Source organism: Ictidomys tridecemlineatus, chromosome 4, assembly GCF_052094955.1.
Source record: "Ictidomys tridecemlineatus isolate mIctTri1 chromosome 4, mIctTri1.hap1, whole genome shotgun sequence".
In the NCBI taxonomy this organism is placed as follows: domain Eukaryota; kingdom Metazoa; phylum Chordata; class Mammalia; order Rodentia; family Sciuridae; genus Ictidomys; species Ictidomys tridecemlineatus.
In genome coordinates this window covers 117598176-117618118 of record NC_135480.1, presented here as the reverse complement: position 1 = coordinate 117618118, position 19943 = coordinate 117598176, and the positions used below count along the sequence as shown (strand labels likewise).

The 19943-nt window shown below is 36.6% G+C and overlaps 1 protein-coding gene across 1 annotated transcript in view; it reads right to left on the bottom strand.

Annotated features, from left to right (window-relative positions):
* Positions 1–14929: 14929 nt before the first annotated feature.
* The window catches only part of Glb1l3 (galactosidase beta 1 like 3), a 47300-nt gene continuing 42286 nt past the window's right edge, over positions 14930–19943 (bottom strand). Inside the window, exon 19 of the mRNA XM_078047365.1 lies at positions 14930–16101. Within this exon, the coding sequence (XP_077903491.1) occupies positions 16069–16101 (33 nt within the window). The 3' untranslated portion in view covers positions 14930–16068. The remainder of the gene's footprint in view (positions 16102–19943) is intronic.

Below are 19943 nucleotides of genomic sequence, written 5' to 3'. Positions count from 1 at the left end.
GGAAAAACTACAGGATGCAAAGACCAAAAAGACAATAAAGAATTAGATGGTAAGTGATTACCAAATGAAACATTAGATTTACACATGATTATTGCCCAAGTATTTAACTCATTAGCTAACTCATCAATTTGATCCATAGTATATGGAGTAATAATTTTATTGGGAGAAATTCCAAACACTCCCTTTGGTGCCTTTATTCCTTTGAGTATTAATTGTCCTACAGCCTCAGGATACCTAGTAAGAATAGTGTTAGGAGAAGAAGATAAATGTATTCACAATAATGGACCTTCTTGCCAAAATACTCCTGTAGAAATATTTTTTGTTGGTATTACAATAAATCATAAAGGCAAACTTATATCAATTCTATCCAAATGCATATTTTCCATATATGTTTCAATGATTTTTAATGCCTTTCTTGCTTCAGGCATTAACATTTGGGGTGAATTTGGATCTGATGGACCTTTTAGGATATCAAATAAAGGTCCCATCTCACCTGTTGGTATGTCTAGATAAGGCCGTATCCAATTTATGTCTCCTAATAACTTTTGAAAGTCATTAAGTGATTTGAGTTGATAGACTCATATTTGAATTTTTGGTGGATGGACCATGGTTGAGGATAATAGAACTCCTAAATAATTAATTGTAGAATTTAATTGTACTTTATCTATTGCTATCTCTAGATTATAATTTTTTAATAAATTTGTAAGTGTTGCATAACATTCTAGCAGTGTGTTTTTATCTTTGTGTGATAATAATACATCATACATATAGTGAAATATTTGTAGTTCAGGATTTTGATTTCTAAGTGGCTGAATTGTTTTGTTAACATAAATTTGACACATAGTTGGGCTATTAGCCATCCCTTGAGGGAGTATTTTCCATTCATATCTCCGATCAGGACCTTCATGATTCAGTGCAGGGATAGTAAATGCAAAATGTGGACTATCCTCAGGATGAACTGCAATTGAAAAAAAAACAATCTTTAATATCTATAGCTAAAACATACCAGGTTTTTGGCAAAGCAGACAATTGGGGAATCCTTGATTGAACAGGTCCCCTAATAATCATCTCATTATTAATGGCTCTTAAATCTTGCAATAATCCCCATTTACCAGATTTCTTTTTAATGACAAAAATAGGAGTATTATGGGGAGATATAGAAGGTTCTATATGTCCTTCCGCTAATTGTTGTTTGACAGGTCATGGGCTACTTGTATCTTTTCTTTAGTCAGAGGCCACTGAGGAACCCATACTGGTCTTTCTGATTTCCAAGTAATTTTTATTGTCTCATTGACCCCTTCTGAAAACCCAATCTATATCTATTTATTCCTTGATCTATTTGAATTGGTGCTGCTAAACCTTGTTCTTGTTCTCCTAATCTTTTTTCTTTTCTAAAACCTTGTCTACCCCTAATAGTGGGCGCATTTGGATTGATGTTATTTGTTAATGTCAAACCTAATTGGTCTAGGACATCTCATCCCCATAAATTTATAGGAAGATGATCCAATACATATGGCTGTATAGTTCCTTCATATCCTTCTGGATCCTTCCAATCTAATACCATTGCACTTCTATGGGGATTAGTTGCCACTCCTAAGCCTCGAAGCGTTTGAGTGGCCTGTTGTAATGGCCAATGTTTCAGCCATTCTTAACAAGATATGATGCTAAGGTCTGCACCTGTATCCAGTAGCCCATTAAATTCATATCCTTGAATATTTAGTTTTAGCATTGGGCGAGAATCTAAATTTAAAGACAGCATAGCCCAATCTACACCTGTGGAGCCTAATCCCCTGGAACCTCTTTCTAGAGTACTACTGGAAAATTTATCATGCAGGCTAGGTATTATTAATAACTGTGCTATTCTATCTCCTGGTGATATTACTGATATACCTCTTGGAGAACTAGCTATAATTTTTATTTCACCTTCATAATCGAGATCAATTACCTCAGGACTTATCATAAGTCCTTTTAGAGTAGAAGAACTGCATCCCAATAATATACCTACTGTTTTTTGGGGAAGAGCTCCTTTTACCCCAGTGGGAATAATTTGAACTCCATCTCTGGAGTTAGTACTGCTCTGGTGGAGGTGCAGATGTCCAACCTTGCGCTCCCTCTGGTTTGTCTGATGAGAGATCTAATGGACAATGTGTCCTGGGCACCACCCTGATGGTGTTGCTGGGTTCCTGGAGCATTGGGCCCCCCCATCCATTTTTTGGCAATGGAGCCCAATGCTTTTCTCCATGATATCATGGGTAAACACCTGGTCCTTGTCCGTTTTGGTGGTTTGAGAACAGCATTCATTAGCCCAATGTCTCCCTCTATAGCATCATGGGCAAATACCCAGTATTCTACTCCTTTAATACATAGCTTTGTTAAGCCCTCCTCCTATGGGGCAACTCCTTTTAAAATGTCCTGTTTGTTCACAGTTATAGCATGTTTTTAGCCTGGCATCTAAAGCCTCTTGTACTGTAGCTGCCAAGACTTGCCCTTGTTCATTAATGTCTCTACATAATTTAATATATGTGTTTAAATCTTTATGTTTCCATGGTCTAATGGCCTGCTTGCAGAAACGATTTGCTTGCTCATAAGCCAGTTGTTTTAGTAATGGCATTGCTTGTTCTGTATCCCCCAAAACTCTGGTAGCTATTTGAATAAGCCTATCTACAAATTCAGCCTAAGGTTCATTAGCTCCTTGTATTACCTTAGATAATTGACCTTATAAGTCTCCATGTCCTTGTAAAGTTTTCCATGCCCTAACTGCATCTGCAGCAATTTGTGAATATATGGCAGGATCATATGTAATTTGTTGCAGCTGACCCTCATAAGGTCCTTTTCCTAACAACATATCTAGATTTCTCTGAGGATAACCAGCTGCTGCATTTCGCCTAGCCGTCTTCGTGCAAAATTCCTCATTGGCAACCTTCCATAACAAATATTGCCCTCCATTTAGCACAGCTTTACACATGCTAGCCCAATCTGCTGACATCATGTCCAAGTTGCTAATGGATTCCACCATGCTTACAGTGAAGGGTGATTGAGGGCCATAGGTTGTTACAGCCTCCTTTAACTGCTTCACTGTTTTGAAATCTAGAGCATGGTGAATTCGCCGCCCTCCTGCCTGCTCAAGTACAGGGCATGCTAATCTTTGAGGTCCTGTCTCAGGATCCCATCTATCAACTACAGGGGTTGAGGGCCACTCAGCTGTCTCCATAGATGGAGCTGTTGGTTGAATTACACCCTCTTGTGATAGAACAGTGTTAGTAGCAGCCTCCTGTTGTAGCTTCCCCCGATAGCTGTTTCTCCTCTAAGCTTTCTTCCCTTAAATTTTCTTCCTCTGTCTGACTAGCTCAAGACACCTTCTATTTTGCTTGATATAACATGTTTTCTAACATAGTCTGAATCTCTAATAATTTACTTAACACTCTTTCGATTTGTTTTTTACTAATTTCTGATCCCGTATTTCTACTATAAAGATAACACAAAACAAAACCAAAACAGAATGAAAACAAAACGGAACAAAAATGCATTGTATCAAATTTCCTATTTTCTTGAAATGTATATTCGTGGTCTATTTCTATCTCTATCTCAGGGGCAAACAACTTCAAACCTTGAGCCAACCATTTTCCCCAATTTGCCTGAGAAAGTTCTAGGGACAGGCAACTTGAAATAAAAACAAAATAAATCAAAACAATAACACATTTTTTTTTGAAGTGGTCACCCATTCTCTCGCTCTTCCTCAGGGGCGAGCAATTTCACTTACCTCCAAGCTTCAGGCATTCTCCACACGGGCCACCAAATGCCTCAGTCTGGCTAGGCACAAATAACTGAACTGCCACATAGCCTTGTAGGTTCAAACAGCAATTCTTTATTCCCCAACTCTCACTGGCACTGCACACACACTACTAGGGAACACCCTCCTTCCACAGGGCTCCAGGCGCCCAATCTCCCAGAACCCCCGCGAGAACTGCACAGGAACTCCAAAGTAGTGGGCAGATTCCCAGAGCCACCCTATTCCAGGAACAGGGTCCATATACAACTCAATCAATCCAGCATCACAGCAATTATATACAGCTTAACTCAAATCATCATCTCAATGATTCGATGGTGCCACCTTTCAACCATTCCTTCTGGCAATATGCCTGGCATCATTCTGACTTGGCTGTGGTTCTCAACAATGATTAGTAGTAATATTCTAAATTCACATATTATAAAAAAAGAATAAGTTCTAAACAACAGTTATTCATGCATCTCCCTCAAGCAAATATAATAAACTAAATTATTCCTGAAACAAAGAGTATAATAAAAAAATAAGGTAATGGCAGAAATTATAGAATTAGGAAAGAAGTACCTAATGGTTGCACCAGCAACATATAACAAAAATGAAAAAGGGGATGTTATTATAGATGATCTAAAAAATATCAAAAGCAACACACTTGAAAACTTTTATGAACTTGGAAAATACTCAGAAAAAATACTAAGATTAATATTAAAAGCAAGAGAAAATATGAATAAGAACTTACTCTTGAAATAATTGAATCCACACATGCATACTTTTCCAGACAAAATAAATACCAGATTTCTATGGTTTTATTAATGAAATCTATTAAAGTTTTAAGAAGCAATAATGCACCTACACAAATTTTACTTTTCAAATTATTTACAAGAACCACTAATTTTAATTCTAAAAACTAACACATATCTGTCATGAATATAAACACAACAAAACAATTATTTAGAATAACCAAACACATGGAAAAATCCATATGTCAATCAACGTATAATGTTTGGATATATGATAGTATATTTACTAAGGCAATTCTACACAACAGCAAAAATGAACAAATTATTTGAGCATCAATAATTGATTGAATCTTGGGATCACTCAACAATTAGCCCCCACTATTCCAACTGAACATGGGGTGTCTGTGCCCTCTATTTAAGGAGTTTTCTAAAGTCAACTGCTAATACACTGATATAAAGACAGTCTAATGCTCTGTGCTTTAAAATGACAATATTTTGTTAATATTGATCTGAAATTATTTGTGGAGAATTTCTTATGTTTATTAGGGTTTATTACTTAGGGAAACTAAGTCAAAGTCTTTTAAATGATTGTTGTATAGCTCTGGATAAATAAAGAGCTGCTATTTTAGGATATTACCATATAGTTAACAACCAAAATTTGTGTTTAGAGATATGTATCCAAAGGAAAACTAATTGTGTTTGTCCAAGGTTTAAATTTTATGTAAAACATTGTAAAATAAACTATGTAGATTTAATACAGCCATGATAACCAATAAAGTCTCTTTTTATAGGTTCTATCTGACATAAAATTGTTATACTGCTATTGAAGAAAACCTGCCTTATATCGTTTGCTTTAACTAAATAAGTGTTGCATGGTCATATAAATGAGATGCATTCATACGTCAGGTATTAAGTCTATTTCTGATACCTCACCTGAGGAAAGTAAGTGTCTGCCTGTTACCTCATTTCATGTTAGGATGGCTCTGAAGTAGACCAGAATTAAACTTATTTAAAGTTATATTCAAAAGATACATTTTTGCTGTAAAGATTAGTGTGATCTAAAAATAAGCAAGGGATATAATACAAAACTAAGAAAAAGTCTGAGTGAATTGTAAAAGTTATTTAAGTTTTAAGAGAGTTTTGAAAGAAAACAAAATTTGTATAGGATTTCCTCTGTGATGAGTTGATAAATCAGTGAGTCTTTGTAGAGGCTAAATAGAGACCAAATATACCTTAGTGATATTGTGGATACTATGTTTCTTGGCTTGGAACTATTATACAAAATAAATCCTTGTAAAACTTTACAACTCTTGCTGTTAGTATTTTGCAAAACTACTTCTAACAGAAAAATCTAAGTCAATTTAGGACAATAAACTATAGATAGGATATAATGCTGACTTTCAGTCTTAATATGGACCCAACAGACTTTGGTCTAACTATAACTATAAAATTATATACATTAAAGTTAAATCCAAGTACTCCTACTTCAAGAATGGTGAAACCAAAATTGGGAGACCAAAGTCTGTTGTAAAGAAATAATAAAGAAGAGGAGACAGAGACAAGGTTCAGGGACAGGGAAGGTGACAGAGTGGCTGAGAGACCAAGTTGCCAAGCTTCATTTATATCAACAGGTTACATTAGGTCATTAGTACCATAACTACATTATTGTTTAGAGTATCAGTGAGGTTGCTTATTCTGTAAATACATTTTATAGTTACGATATGTAATGTTAGAAGCTTCTAACAGTGCCTCAACTGATCAGGGAGGAGAAAAACACTGGTCACATGACATGATGGCCTCCTACACCTTTATTCCCAGGAGTTATGTGCCTAAGATCAAAGTTGAAGCTGATAAGACTCTAGCATGGAAGGTACTGCCATAGCACCAGGCATCCTATGCCTTTGCACAGAAACTTTCCCAGGCACCAAGCATGCCACAGCCATGAAGTCATCAGAGACCCCAATCCCAAACACAAAAACCCCACAGTGAAACCAAGATTTGTAGACCAAAGTTAAAGAAGTAAAAGGGCTAAGAAAAAGCAGCCAATATTTTGGCCCTTGCCCTCTAAGGTCAGCCAGAACTCAGGGAATTATGGGACTTTTGTTAGGGCCCTATGCCTCTGGTGAATCACCCAATCTCCTAATCAAGAAGATTATGAAGACCCTAGAGCACAGGAATCCAACCAGTGCACATTCTGCAAAGAGAGGAGTCACTGGAAAGGGAATAGTCCCTGAAATTTCTGAAGGAAACAACAGGTGGTCAGCAAGACTTTGATCCATTCTGATAGATAGAGGGAAAGCTAAAGGAGCCAAGAGTTTTCTCAGAAGTTCCCAAGAGTGATCCCTGACAAATCTCTGCTGACTCTAAACATTAGACAAGAACAGGGTCAATTTTTTACCAACTTGGTCTTAAACACCTGGCAGGAAAGTATAACCAAAAATAGTCATATGGGGGCATTTCAAAAAGCTATGACTTTTTAAACATAAGATGTTCACTTGTGTCAGTCTATCCAAGGGTTAAGTAAAACTGGGAAATTATTTTAAAGAGGTTACAATAGATACTACCAGAGTGACAAGTTTGTTCTAAGTCAATTTGAGATCTACAAATTTTCCCAACCTCCAACATAGGTAAACTCAATCTGTTTTTTGCTGGTATGATTATTTAGCTTTGATATTTATCCCCTGGATTGGTCTAAAAGATGTAATGTGGCATATGAAATCCCTAACTGACTTTACCAAAAAATCATAAGTGACCCAGCTAAAGAGATTCTTTTGCTAACACAGAGGCAGGCCCACTGAGAAAACTATTTTACAGAAATCAGATGATATTTCACAGCTCAACAGGAAACCTGTGCCATTTTACAAATTAAAATTGTGCAATTCTGCTGATGTTTCTACAGTCTTAAATGGCCTCCACTCACAAATAAATGACTGCCATGACCTTCTGAGTAACAACAAATATCTCAAATAGGGATGAAAGAAGATTAAGAAAAACATAGAAACAAAGAAAAACAGAAATATTTTTAAGCAAAGCTGGAGCCATGTGAGACATTGCCCTATAATGGAGGAACAGTGATTCAGAAATAGCTCGCCATGTTTATTTTTATTGGTTCTCATAATCAGGAAATTTAGCTAAAGAAGCTTTGTAAATTGTTCAAGGCTTTTTTGTTATCAAGAGGCTTCTTTGTGCACTGAAGAGTTAACAGAGCTAGAAAATTTTTGTAGCTATCTTGCTGTGATAGTGTTAAGAACATCCTGTGACTATCCCACTGTACCCAGAAAACCCTTTGTACTGGAATGCCTGATAACTATTGGCACCAGAGCTGAGTATCAAGACTGTAAACATCCTTGCCTTCTGGCAAGGAATGTTTCCCAGGCTTGGCTTTTGCCTGCACTGTAGGATCAGCCCCAAACCAGGATCATTTGCTCTCCACAAATGACATGTCAGACCACACATCTAACTTTATGGTGTTCATAGGCTGGCTGGTAACACTGATGTGTGTGTGTGTGTGTGTGTGTGTGTGTGTGTGTGTGTGTATGTGTACTAGTGGTTTGCAGAAAATAACACTTTTTTCTTGTTTATTATTGTACTAGCATGATTCTTACCTTATGTACAATTTGTTCAGTTATTTGCCAACTGCTACCATAGACTTCTGTACTGCCCTGAGGCTTAAGATGCCTGCAGGGTCCATTAAGTTCAATAAGGACATAGAGATACTATCTACTTTGAAAGTACTGTCTGACTTTTATAAGAGTCCATTAAATAGGACCCTGTAGGAGGACCCGACTGCTATTCTCTTAACTCCCCTTTTCAGCCTGTAGAAGCTATAGTTGTCATCACTCAAATTCCCTAAAAGCAGTTAGGATTACCTCTTCAGAGGGCAATGAAATCAAGATGGAGAAATAAAGGCTGTACAGATAAGGAAATGGGCCCTTAGGTAACTTCCTGAATAACAGAGCACAAACAGCACCTGCCGATACTTACTGAGAAATTTACAAAAATGCTGTTTTTAAATCAGGACCTATGTGACTGGAATCCATGTCTCTCCAAAGAAGGAAAAATGTCTGATCCATGTTTTGACTGGACTAAAGACTGGATAAAGGCTACATGAATTACATCACAGGCACTGAGTGCCTTACCTAGGTCAGGCATGGGGCTTACTTGCCTAAACTTATAGATCTATATAAACCCCTAGACAATAGTCACTTTTTAATATCTCTCTCTTGAGATCCCTCCATCTTCAGAAGATTTACCTTCTATTACTCTAATAAATTCTGTTACTTTGCCTTCACCCTTATGTTTGTGGATTTTGTTCTCCAAATTCATGAGACAAAGAAGCCACCCATGATCTATGCTACACTTTCAAATGAACCAGAAAAAAAGAATTCTTTGTCCAGTTCGACTCAATAAATGCATTACTTTCAAGTTCACTGAGAAGTTTCTTCCTCATGGTTAAATTTAGCTCCATTTGTCATTTGTCTGTTTTCTATCAGTTACTATGCAAGAAAATGAAAATACAGTGGCAAATAAGATCTTGCACAATTCCTCAAAAAGATGGTATTTAGCTAAAGAAAAAAGATGTATACTTTTTTTAATATATGACAGCAGAATGCATTACAATTCTTACTACACATATAGAGCACAATTTTTCATATCTCTGGTTGTATACAAAGTATATTCACACCAATTCATGTCTTCATACATGTACTTTGGATAATAATGACCATCACATCCCACCATTATTTTGAATTCCCTGTTATTTCTCTTACCTTCAAAGTCCTCTGCCCTATCTAAATTCCTCTATTCCTCCGATGCTCCCCCTTCCTATTCCACTATGAATCAGCCTCTTTATATCAGAGAAAACATTTGGCATTGGGTTTTTTTGGGACTGGCTAACTTCACTTAGCATTATCTTCTCTAACTACATCCATTTACCTGCAAATGCCATGATTTTATTCTCTTTTATTGCTGAGTAATATTCCATTGTGCATATATGCCACACTTTTGGGTTTTTTTACTCATTCACCTATTGAAGGGCATCTAGTTTGGTTCCACAGTTTAGCTATTGTGAATTGTACTGCTATAAATATTGATCTGGCTGTATCCCTGTAGTATGCTGATTTTAGGTCCTTTGGGTATAGACCAAAGAGAGGAATAGCTGGTCAAATGGTGGTTCCATTCCCAATTTTCCAAGAAATCTTCATACTGCTTTTCATATTGGCTGCAACAATTTGCAGTACTACCAGCAGTGTATGAGTGTAACTTTTCCCCACATCCTCCCCAACACTTATTGTTTTTTGTATTCATCATATCTGCCATTCGGACTGGAGTGAGAAGAAATCTTAGAGTGGTTTTGATTTGAATTTCTCTAATTGCTAGTGATGATGAACATTTTTTATATATTTGTTGATTGATTGATTGTATATCACCTTCTGAGAAGTGTCTGTTCATGTCCTTGGTCCATTTTATTGTTTTTTTGTTTTTTGTTTTTTGTTTTTTGGTGTTTAACTTTTTGAGATCTTTATATACCCTAGAGATTAGTGCTCCCAGGTTGTAGGTTCTCTATTCACCTCACAGATTGTTTCTTTTGAGAAGAAACTTTTTTTTTAGTCCATCCCATTTATTGATTCTTGATTTTAATTCTTGCACCAAAGGAGTCTTATTAAGAAAGTTGGGGCCTAATCCCACATGATGGAGATTCATCTATAAAACACAGGGTCTCTGGATGTATTCCTAAGTCCTGGATCCATTTGGAGTTGAGTTTTGTGCATGGTGAGAGATAGGTGTTTAATTTAATTTTGTTGCATATGGATTTCCATTTTTCTAGCACCATTTGTTGAAGAGACTATCTTTTCTCCAATGTATGTTTTTGGTGCCTCTGTCTAATATAAGAATTGTAATTTTGTGGGATAGTCTCTGAGTCCTCTATTCTGTACCATTGGCCTACCAGTCTGTTTTGGTGCCAATACCATGCTGTTTTTGTTACTATTGCTCTGTAGTATAGTTTAAGGTCTGGTATGGTTGTGCCACCTGCTTCACTCTTCCTGCTAAGGATTGCTTTAGCTATTCTGGGTCTCTTATTTTTTCCAGATGAATTTCATGATTGCTTTTTCTATTTCTATGAGGAATATCATTGGGATTTTGATTGGAATTGCATTAAATCTGTATAGTGCTTTTGGAAGTATAGTCATTTTGATTAAATTAATTCTGCCTATCCAAGAGCAAGGTAGATCTTTCCATCTTCTAAGGTCTTCTTTGACTTCTTTCTTTAGGGTTCTGTAATTTTCATTATATAGCCTTTCACCTCTTTTGTTAACTTGATTCCCAAGTATTTTTTTTTGAGGCTATTATAAATGGGATAGTTTTCCTTGTTTCCCTTTTTTGAGGATTTGTTACTGATATACAGAAATGGCTTGATTTATGGGTGTTGATTTTATATCCTGCTATTTTTCTGAATTCATTTACTAGTTCTAGAAGTTTTCTGGTGGAACTTTTAGGGTCTTCTAGGTATAGAATCATATCATCAACAAATAGAGCCAATTTGAGTTCTTCTTTTCTTATGTATATTCCATTCATCTGTCTAATTGCTCTGGCCAATGTTTCAAAAATTATGTTAAATAAAAGTGGTGAAAGAGGGCATCCCTATCTTCTTCCAGTTTTTAGAGGGAATGCCTTCAATTTTTCTCCATTTAGAATGATGTTGGCCTGAGGCTTAGCATAGATGCCTTTTACAATGTTGAGATATATTCTTGTTTTCCCTAGTTTTCCTAGTGTTTTGAACATGAAGTGGTGCTGTATTTTGTCAAATGCTGTTTCTGCATCTGTTGAGATGATCATATGATTCTTATCTTTGAGTCTATTGATGTGATGAATTACATTTATTGATTTCTGTATGTTGAACCAACCTTGCATCCCTGGGATAAAGCCTACCTGGTCATGATGCACAATCTTTTTATATGATTTTGAATTCTATTTGCTAGAATTTTATTGAGAATTTTTGCATCTATGTTCATTAGAGATATTGGTCTGAAGTTTTTTTTCTTTGATGTGTCTTTGCCTGGTTTGGGGATCAGGGTGATTTTGGCCTCATAGAATGAATTTGGAAGTGCTGCCTCTTTTTCTATTTCCTGAAATAAATTGAAGAGTATTGGTATTAGTTCTTCTTTAAAGGTCTTGTATAACTCAGCTATGTATCCATCCGGAACTGGGCTTTTCTTGATTGGTAGACTTTTGAAGGCATCTTCTATTTCATAACTTGAAATTGATCTGTTTAAATTGTGTATATCATTCTGATTCAATTTGGGCAAATTATGTTACTTTAGAAATTTGTTGATATATCCAATATTTTTTTTATTTTATTGAAGTATAAATTTTCAAAATAACTTCTAATTATCTTTTGTATTTCTGTAGTGTCGTGATATTTCCTTTTTCATTATGTATGTTAGTGATTTGAGTTTTTTCTCTTCTCTTCATTAGCATAACTAAGGGTCTGTCAATTTATTTATTTTATTTCAAAGAAGCAACTTTTTGTTCGGTCAATTTTTTCAGTTGCTTCTTTTGTTTCAATTTCATTGACTTCAGCTCTGATTTTAATTATTTCCTGTCTTCTGCTGCTTTGGGCGTTGATTTGTTCTTCTTTTTCTAGGGCTTTGAGATGTAACATTAATTCATTTATTTGTTGAATTTTTCTTCTTTTAAGGAAAGAAGAAAATGAACTTGCAATGAACTTCCTCTTAGAACTGCTTTCATTGTATCCTAGAGATTTTGATATGTTGTATCTGTGTTCTCATTGACCTCTAAAAATGTTTTAATTTCCTCTTTGATATCTTCTGCAACCCATTGTTCATCCAGTAGCATATTATTTAGTCTCCAGGTGTTGGAATGGATTTTATTTCTTATTTTATCATTTATTTTAATTTCATTCCATTATGATCTGATAGAATGCAGGGTAGTATCTATACTTTTTTGTATTTGCACGAGTTGCTTTGTGGCATAGTATATGGTCTTTTTAGAGAAGCATCCATGTGCTGCTGAGATAAAAGTGCATTCTCTTGTTGAAGGATAAAATATTCAATATATATCAGTTATGTCTAAGTTACTGATTGTATTATTGAGCTCTACAGTTTCTTTGTTTAGCTTTCATTTGGAAGATCTATCTAGTGATGAAAGAAGTGTGTTAAAGTCATCCAAAATTATTGTGTTGTTGTCTATTTGACTCTTGAACTAGAGAAGAGTTTGTTTGATGAACATAGATACTCCATTGTTTGGGGGTATATATATTTTTAATTATTAAGTCTTGTTGGTATATGGTCCCATTGAGCAGTATATACTATCTTTCTTTCTTTCTTTCTTTTTTTGATTGACTTTAGTTTGAAGTCTACTTTATTTGATATGAGGATGGAAACCCCTGCTTGTTTCTGCAGTCCACAAGAGTGATATGATTTTTCCAAACTCTTAACCTTCAATCTGTGGGTGTCTTTCCCTATGAGATGAGTCTCCTGGAGGCAGAATATTGGTGGGTTTTTTGTTTTGTTTTTATCCAATCTGCTAGTCTATTTTTTTTTAAATTGGTGATTCTAGGCCATTAACATTCAGAGTTATTATTGAGGCATGATTTAGCTGGGTATAAGATTCTTGGTTAGCATCCATTTTCTTTCAGAGCTTGGTATATGTTTTTCCCCAATATCCTGGCTTTGAGGGTCTGGGTTGAAAAAGCTACTGAGATACAGAAATCACATCACATATAGTATTCTCTCTTGCAGCTTTTAAGATTCTATCCTTATTCTGTATGCTAGGCATTTTCATTATAAAGTGACTTGCTGTAGATCTATTGTAATTTTGTACATTTGGTGTCCTGTAAACTTCTTATATTTGGTTTTCCAATTCATTCTTCATGCTTGGGAAATTTTCTGATTTTATCTCATTGAAGAGATTGTGCATTCCTTTGGTTTGAAACTCTGTGTCTTCTTCTATCCCAATAATTCTTAGATTTTGTCTTTTGATGCTGTCCCCTAAATCTCGGATATTCTGTTCATGGTTTCTTACTATCTTCACTGTGTGATCATCTTTATTTTCCACATTGTATACTTTGTCTTTATTATCTGATGTTCCTTCATCCAAGTGATCTAGTCTGTTGGTTATGTTTTCTATTTAGTTTTTTATTTGATTTACTGTATCCTTCATTTCAAGGATTTATCCCTTTTTTCAGTTTCTCTCTCTCTCTCTCTCTCTCTCTCTCTCTCTCTCTCTCTCTCTCTCTCTCTTTCTCTCATCTTTTGCCACCTGTATTTGCTTTTTTATCTCATTGTTGGAGTGATCAATTTTTGCCTGTATTTGCTCTTTTAGGTCATTCTTTAATTCACAGATCATTTTAATTATAAACCTTCTGAACTCCTTCTCTGACATTTCATCAACTTTGCTGTCCATGGGTTCTGTTATTATAGTAACCTGGTTTTGGGGGGGACACTTTCCTCCTTGTTTTTTTCATGTTGTCTATGTGTCTTCCTTTCTTGCAGTGTGTATCTGGGATATTACAGTTTCTTCCCTACATTCTTGTAGTACCCATGTGGATTGTCTGTACCTCACCTTGATATTGTGCTTCCAGACCCTGCTGGTGTCCCTGAAAGTATGCTACTGTATCTAAAGTTGGTGGCAACAATAGCCAAGGTAACTCAGGATAATAGTTAAGGTGCCCCATGATGGATGCAATGTCTTACAGAAATGGGGCTGAAAACATGGGCCTCACATTCCCTTTGGATGCCTACTCTGAGATGCAGCTGCTTCTAGGCCCTGTCTGTTAAAAGTTAAAGGTTACTGCATGGGGAAGGCTATTGTGATGACTGCAATGTCCCGAGGTGGAAGTGGGTTAGGCTTAGGCTCCCAGGTGGGGCAGGGGTGCAAACTCGGACCTACCCTGGATCTTGGTCCTATGCACTTTGATGTGGATGGATCTGGGCCAGGCCTGGGTTTCTGGGGGGTAGTCTGCTAGTTGGAAGAGGCAATCCTGTGCCAGAGGCTGGGCTCCTGCAGGTGCCTGCCAGTGGAGGGGTGAGCCCAGGCCTACCGTGAGCCTGGGTCCCACACAGGCTGGTGTGGGTGTTCTGGCCTAGATCTGGGCTCCTGCAGTAATCTGCTGGTTGAAAGATGTGGTCCTGTGCCAGAGGTTGGGCTCTGGTGTGTCTGCCAGTGGAGGGGTGAACCCAGGCCTACTGTGAGCCTGGGTTCCACATAGGCCTGTATGGGTGGACCTGAGTCACAGGGCTTGATCTCCCACCCCAAGATGTATACTTTTTGACCTTACTTTCAGAAATATGAAAAAAATAAGTGCAAAAATGTTCCATTCTTTTATAATTATGTCAAAATGAATCATAATGATATGTATAATGTAAAAGGACCAGTAAAAATAGAAAGTATATAATATTTTATTTATTCATTCAAATATATATGTTTCCTGGATAAAGCTGGTGCTAGACTATAGAGATCCAAAGATCAATGGAAAATATTTCCTATCCTCTGGCATTTTGAGCCCAGAGGGGATAATAGCCATACATAGAGAATTTTATGATTAATTTTATTTTTCAACCTGACTGGGCATGGGTGCCTCAATATTTGGTTAAGCATTTTTCTGGTATGTGTATGAGGATTTTCTGAATAAGATTAATATTTGAATCAGTATCCACAGTAAAGTAGGTTACCCTCCTTTGGAGACCTCATTTAAACAATAGACAAGTTATGGATTCAGCCTACCTGCCTTCACCAGATAAATGGATAAATAAAATGTAGTATATGAAACAATAAAATATTATTCAGCCATAAAGAATAAAAGTATGTCATTTGCAGGAAAATGGATAGAACCAGAGATTAAAAATAAGTCAGACACAGAAAGACAGATATTGCATGTTTTCTCTCAGATGTGGAATCTATAGGGGAAAAAAAGACAAACTTCAGAGTAGAAGGGAGAAAAGCAATAGGAGATCAAGGACATGGCAGGAAGGAAAAGAGGAGAACAATGAAGGCTATAAATGATCAAACTGTGTTATATGTGTGTATGAATATGCCACAATGAAAAGCATTATTCTGTATAATTAAATGTACTGATAAAGATATTAAATGTTATGTAAAAATTTCAAATGTAAATAACAAAGTATACTAATAAATATTATGCTACATTGCTGTTTTTCTCATTTTAGAATGGTCTAATATACATTTATAACATTAAACATACCTTTAATAAATTAAATTTAATTTTATCATTTCATTTCATTTAGGCATTGAGTCTGAAATCATACCCTGAATAAGACTTGTTTCCTCTTCCTTGTCTTCTTTTCAATTTGTTTTCTCTCTGCATCCTGTTCTATATCTTAATGAATAACTATACAATTAATTAAAATACCCTGAGCATTTCCCTCTGCATTCCCCATTTCTAAGTTAATGGGAAAGGTCATATTTAACAGGTAGTTGTCAGGAAAGTTTAAAGCAGACATAAGCTGTGACAGAAACCAGACACACAGACTTTCAAACAACAAGCTTCTGAAGAACCATGCTTTCTTAGATGCACACAGGTCCAGGATCCTTGGTGACCTACAGATAGAGAAAAGACACTCACATTACACATTCCAGAACTAGCCACCTGCCTGAGACTCAGATAACATCCCCAAGAGAAAGGCAATCAAAATGTCTCCAGGCAAGGTGGACATGAGCATTAGCTTTCCATCTTCCAATACTCTGGCTTGCTGTCAATAAAGTCTTTTCTTCTCACATTGTTCTGTCCTTCGAATTATTGGCTCCACTGGCAGCAGCAGAAAATAAACATTTCATGGTTAAAAGTCCTTGAAGTTTTCCTTGGGAAGTTTTCCTATCTCAAACTTTCATGGGAAGAAAAATCTCCAAAACTGTGTGCCACTACATTTCTGAAAAACCTATTCTCAATCCAAATAGAATAGTAGATAACACATGAAGAAAATATGGAAGTGTTGGACAAACATTAAGCACACTATGTTCTCACCAATCAAGTGATAAAAGACTAATTTATATTAACACCTTAATAAAACAATTTCTGAGGGATCTGAGTCTATGGAGGCTAAATAAAAAGCTTCTCAAGATAATTGCTGTATCATGTCAGATACAGTAGCTACAGATTACAACAGATTTTTGGACTCATCCAAGCACAGTGGTGGCAGGGCATACCTGCTACAAAGAAGACATGGTTTAGACAATACCCATGTGTATGGTCAAAAAACTCAAGGACTGTATTTGTGACTAATTGTGTAACAGGTTATGTTAGTTTCTGTTCTATGGAAAGTGTAGAGCATTTAAAAAGGAGAGATTTAATTTTATTTTTTTGCACTCATGATGTTGATTGCTAAATGTAGTAGTTTGATCATGAAAGTTAAGATGCACATGAAATTTCAGAGATGCTTTTTTAAAAAACTTTAAAACAAATTACACTCTGATAAGTGGATGCTGATCCATATTGGGGATAGGGGAGTAGGGAGGCACATGGGAAGAATGGAGGAACTTTGGATTGAGCAAAGGGGAGGAAAGGGGAAAGAGCATGGGGGTAGTAAAGATGATGGAATGAGATGGTTATTATTACCCTAGGTATATCTATGAGTGCATGAATAGTGCAACTCTATGTCATGTATAACCAGAGAAAAGAAAAAGTTGTGCTGTTTGTATACAATGAATCAAAATGCATTCTGCTGCCAAGTATAACAAAATAGTATAAATAAAAATTTTTTTAAAAATTAATTGGAGGCTTGGGTTGTACCTCAATGGTACAATGCTTGCCTAGCACCTCTGAGGCACTAGGTTTACCCTCAGCACCATATAATAGAAATACATAAATAAAATGAAATTCTAAAAACAAATGAAAAATATTTTGAAAAACTTTTTAAAAATACATTTATCTATTGCTAGACTTTTAGATTCTATGTCTAAGAAAAGATATTTTTAGGTAAGATCATCCAAAAGCACACAGAGATAGCATTTCTGACCCCTATGAAGGATATTTATAAAAAAAAAAAAAAAGGTTCAAAAAAAGTGTTATGGAATCCAGGATGACGGAGTAGAGGAGAACCTGTGACTAGCTGCTCTGTAAATGAAGTCAAGGGAGCAGTCGGATAGTATCCCCCGCAGGAAAATTGACAAATTTAAGCTTCTCAGAGTGTGTGACAGAATTCTAAACAGTGATTTTTGCATGCGCATTGCAGAACGTGTGGAAAACAGAGTCGCTCTTTGCCACGGAAGAGTATGGACAGCACACAGCCCTGGAGCCTGCTGCAGACCCACGGAGTTTGAGATCAGCGGCTCTCTGGCAGCAGAGCAGAGATGCAGGGTTATTGTTCCTTCAGGGATAAAGCCACCAGACTGCAACCTGCATCAGTGCAGGACACCAGACGAGGACCGAGTTCTGGTTGTAGCTAAGGAGCAGCCCAGCTCCCTCCTCCTCACCGGACACCCAGCCCCGAAAACACTTGGTCTCCATCTTGGAAAATCTATCTTGTCAAGTTTTGGTGGGTGTGGCTGACAGCACTGGATGGGTGTCTGAACAGGTGTGTGGTTCCCAGCCCCCTTTCTCTCTACCTGTGATAACTCAAAACCTTTCTCACCAGCTTTCAGTGGGTGTGGCAATCAGAGGGAATATGACTGACCAGGTTGCCAGTTTCCAACTCCCCCTCTCCCCAGCTGTGATGACATGGTGACTACCCAACACAGAGATAGCGCTCAGTTAATCAGGAGTGTGGGGCGGCCAGGGCACCATGTGCCCAGAGTGAACCTCTGTGGACAAGAGATCCATCAATTGGGGCCAGGTGGGCCAGAGAGGGGAAGTGGATAGAGATAGGGAGCAACCCAAAGAGACCAGGATTGGAGAGGCACCCCGCAGGTGAGGGAGAGCCACCTCACAAAGATTGCTTCCACCACCCTGAGGGCAGAGACTTAACCTGGAATACACAATGCCACCTACTGGAAGAGAAGAAAACAGAATTCTAAGAGTGCATTTTTCTTTCCTTCTTTCTTTTTCTTCTTTTTTTCCTTTCTTTTTCTTTTCATTCATTTCTCTCTATCTGTTTTTCCCCTTTTTTCTTCTTTTCTTTTTATCTTTCTTCCTCCTTCTCTTCCTCTCTCAACCTCCCAAGTGTTACTATTTCAACTACATGTAATTTACTAAATGCAAATAGGTGTTTGTTTCTATGCTTCTTATTGTCCTCCCATGTACTTGTCTACCCTAAAATACCTCCTGTCTATTCTCCTTCTAATAACCTCCTTCATTAGAGTTCTCCTCCAAAGTTGCTAGGATATATTAACCCCATACCCTCACATCTTTCCCCCATAACATAATATCCTATGCCCAACCCTCAGTTCTCTATATGCCACCAGAAACTGTATGCCTTTTATGAAATAATGACTATATTTTAAATAATAATTGAATCCAATATTTCTAGACATAGTGACTGATTACAAATGTATTAATAACAAAAACTTGCTCATAGATGATGTATTATTGATATTAGGAACTGTTAACATTGTCCTTCCCCACAAAGGAGAGATCTCAGAACTATATAAGAGCAATATAAATCTATAGGGAAAAAAAAATGACACAATAGATTCACAGAACTGGAAAGAAATGTGAGCAACATGAAAAGACAAAGAAAGAAAGGACCACAAACAATGTAAGACAATACATCATTAGAAGAAGTAACATTACAGCAGAAAGAATGTCAGATAAAGATTTCAGGATATACACGGTCCAGATGTTCTGGAGTATCAAGGAAGACATTATACAACAAATACATACAATGAAAGATCACTTTGACAATGAATTACATAAACAAATCCAAGAAGAAAAAGATCACCTCTACAGGGAGATAGAGATTATACAAAAAACCAGACAGAAATCCTAGAACTAAAAGAAATGATAAACCAAATATAAAACTCAAATGAGAGTATCACCAGCAGAGAAGAACACTTAGAAGATAGGACATCAGACAACAAAGACAAAATATATCATCTTGAAAAGAACGTAGATAGCACAGTGAGACTCATAAGAAACCATTAGCAGAATATCCAAGAAATATGGGATAACATAAAGAGGCCAAACTTAAGAGTTATTGGGATAGAGGAAGGTAGAGAGGTCCAAACCAAAGGAATGAACAATCTGTTCAATGAAATAATATCAGAAAACTTTTCAGACATGAAGAATAAAATGGAAATCCAAATCTAGAAGCCGAATGTGCAACATCACAAAAGATCCACACCAAGACACATTGTAATGAAAATGCCCAACATACAGAACAAGGAGAGAATTTTAAAAGCCACAAGAGAAAGGAAGCAGATTACATATAGGGACAAACCAATTAGGTTAATGGCTGATCTTTCAACAAGACCCAGAAAGATAGAAGATCCTGGAATGACATACTTCA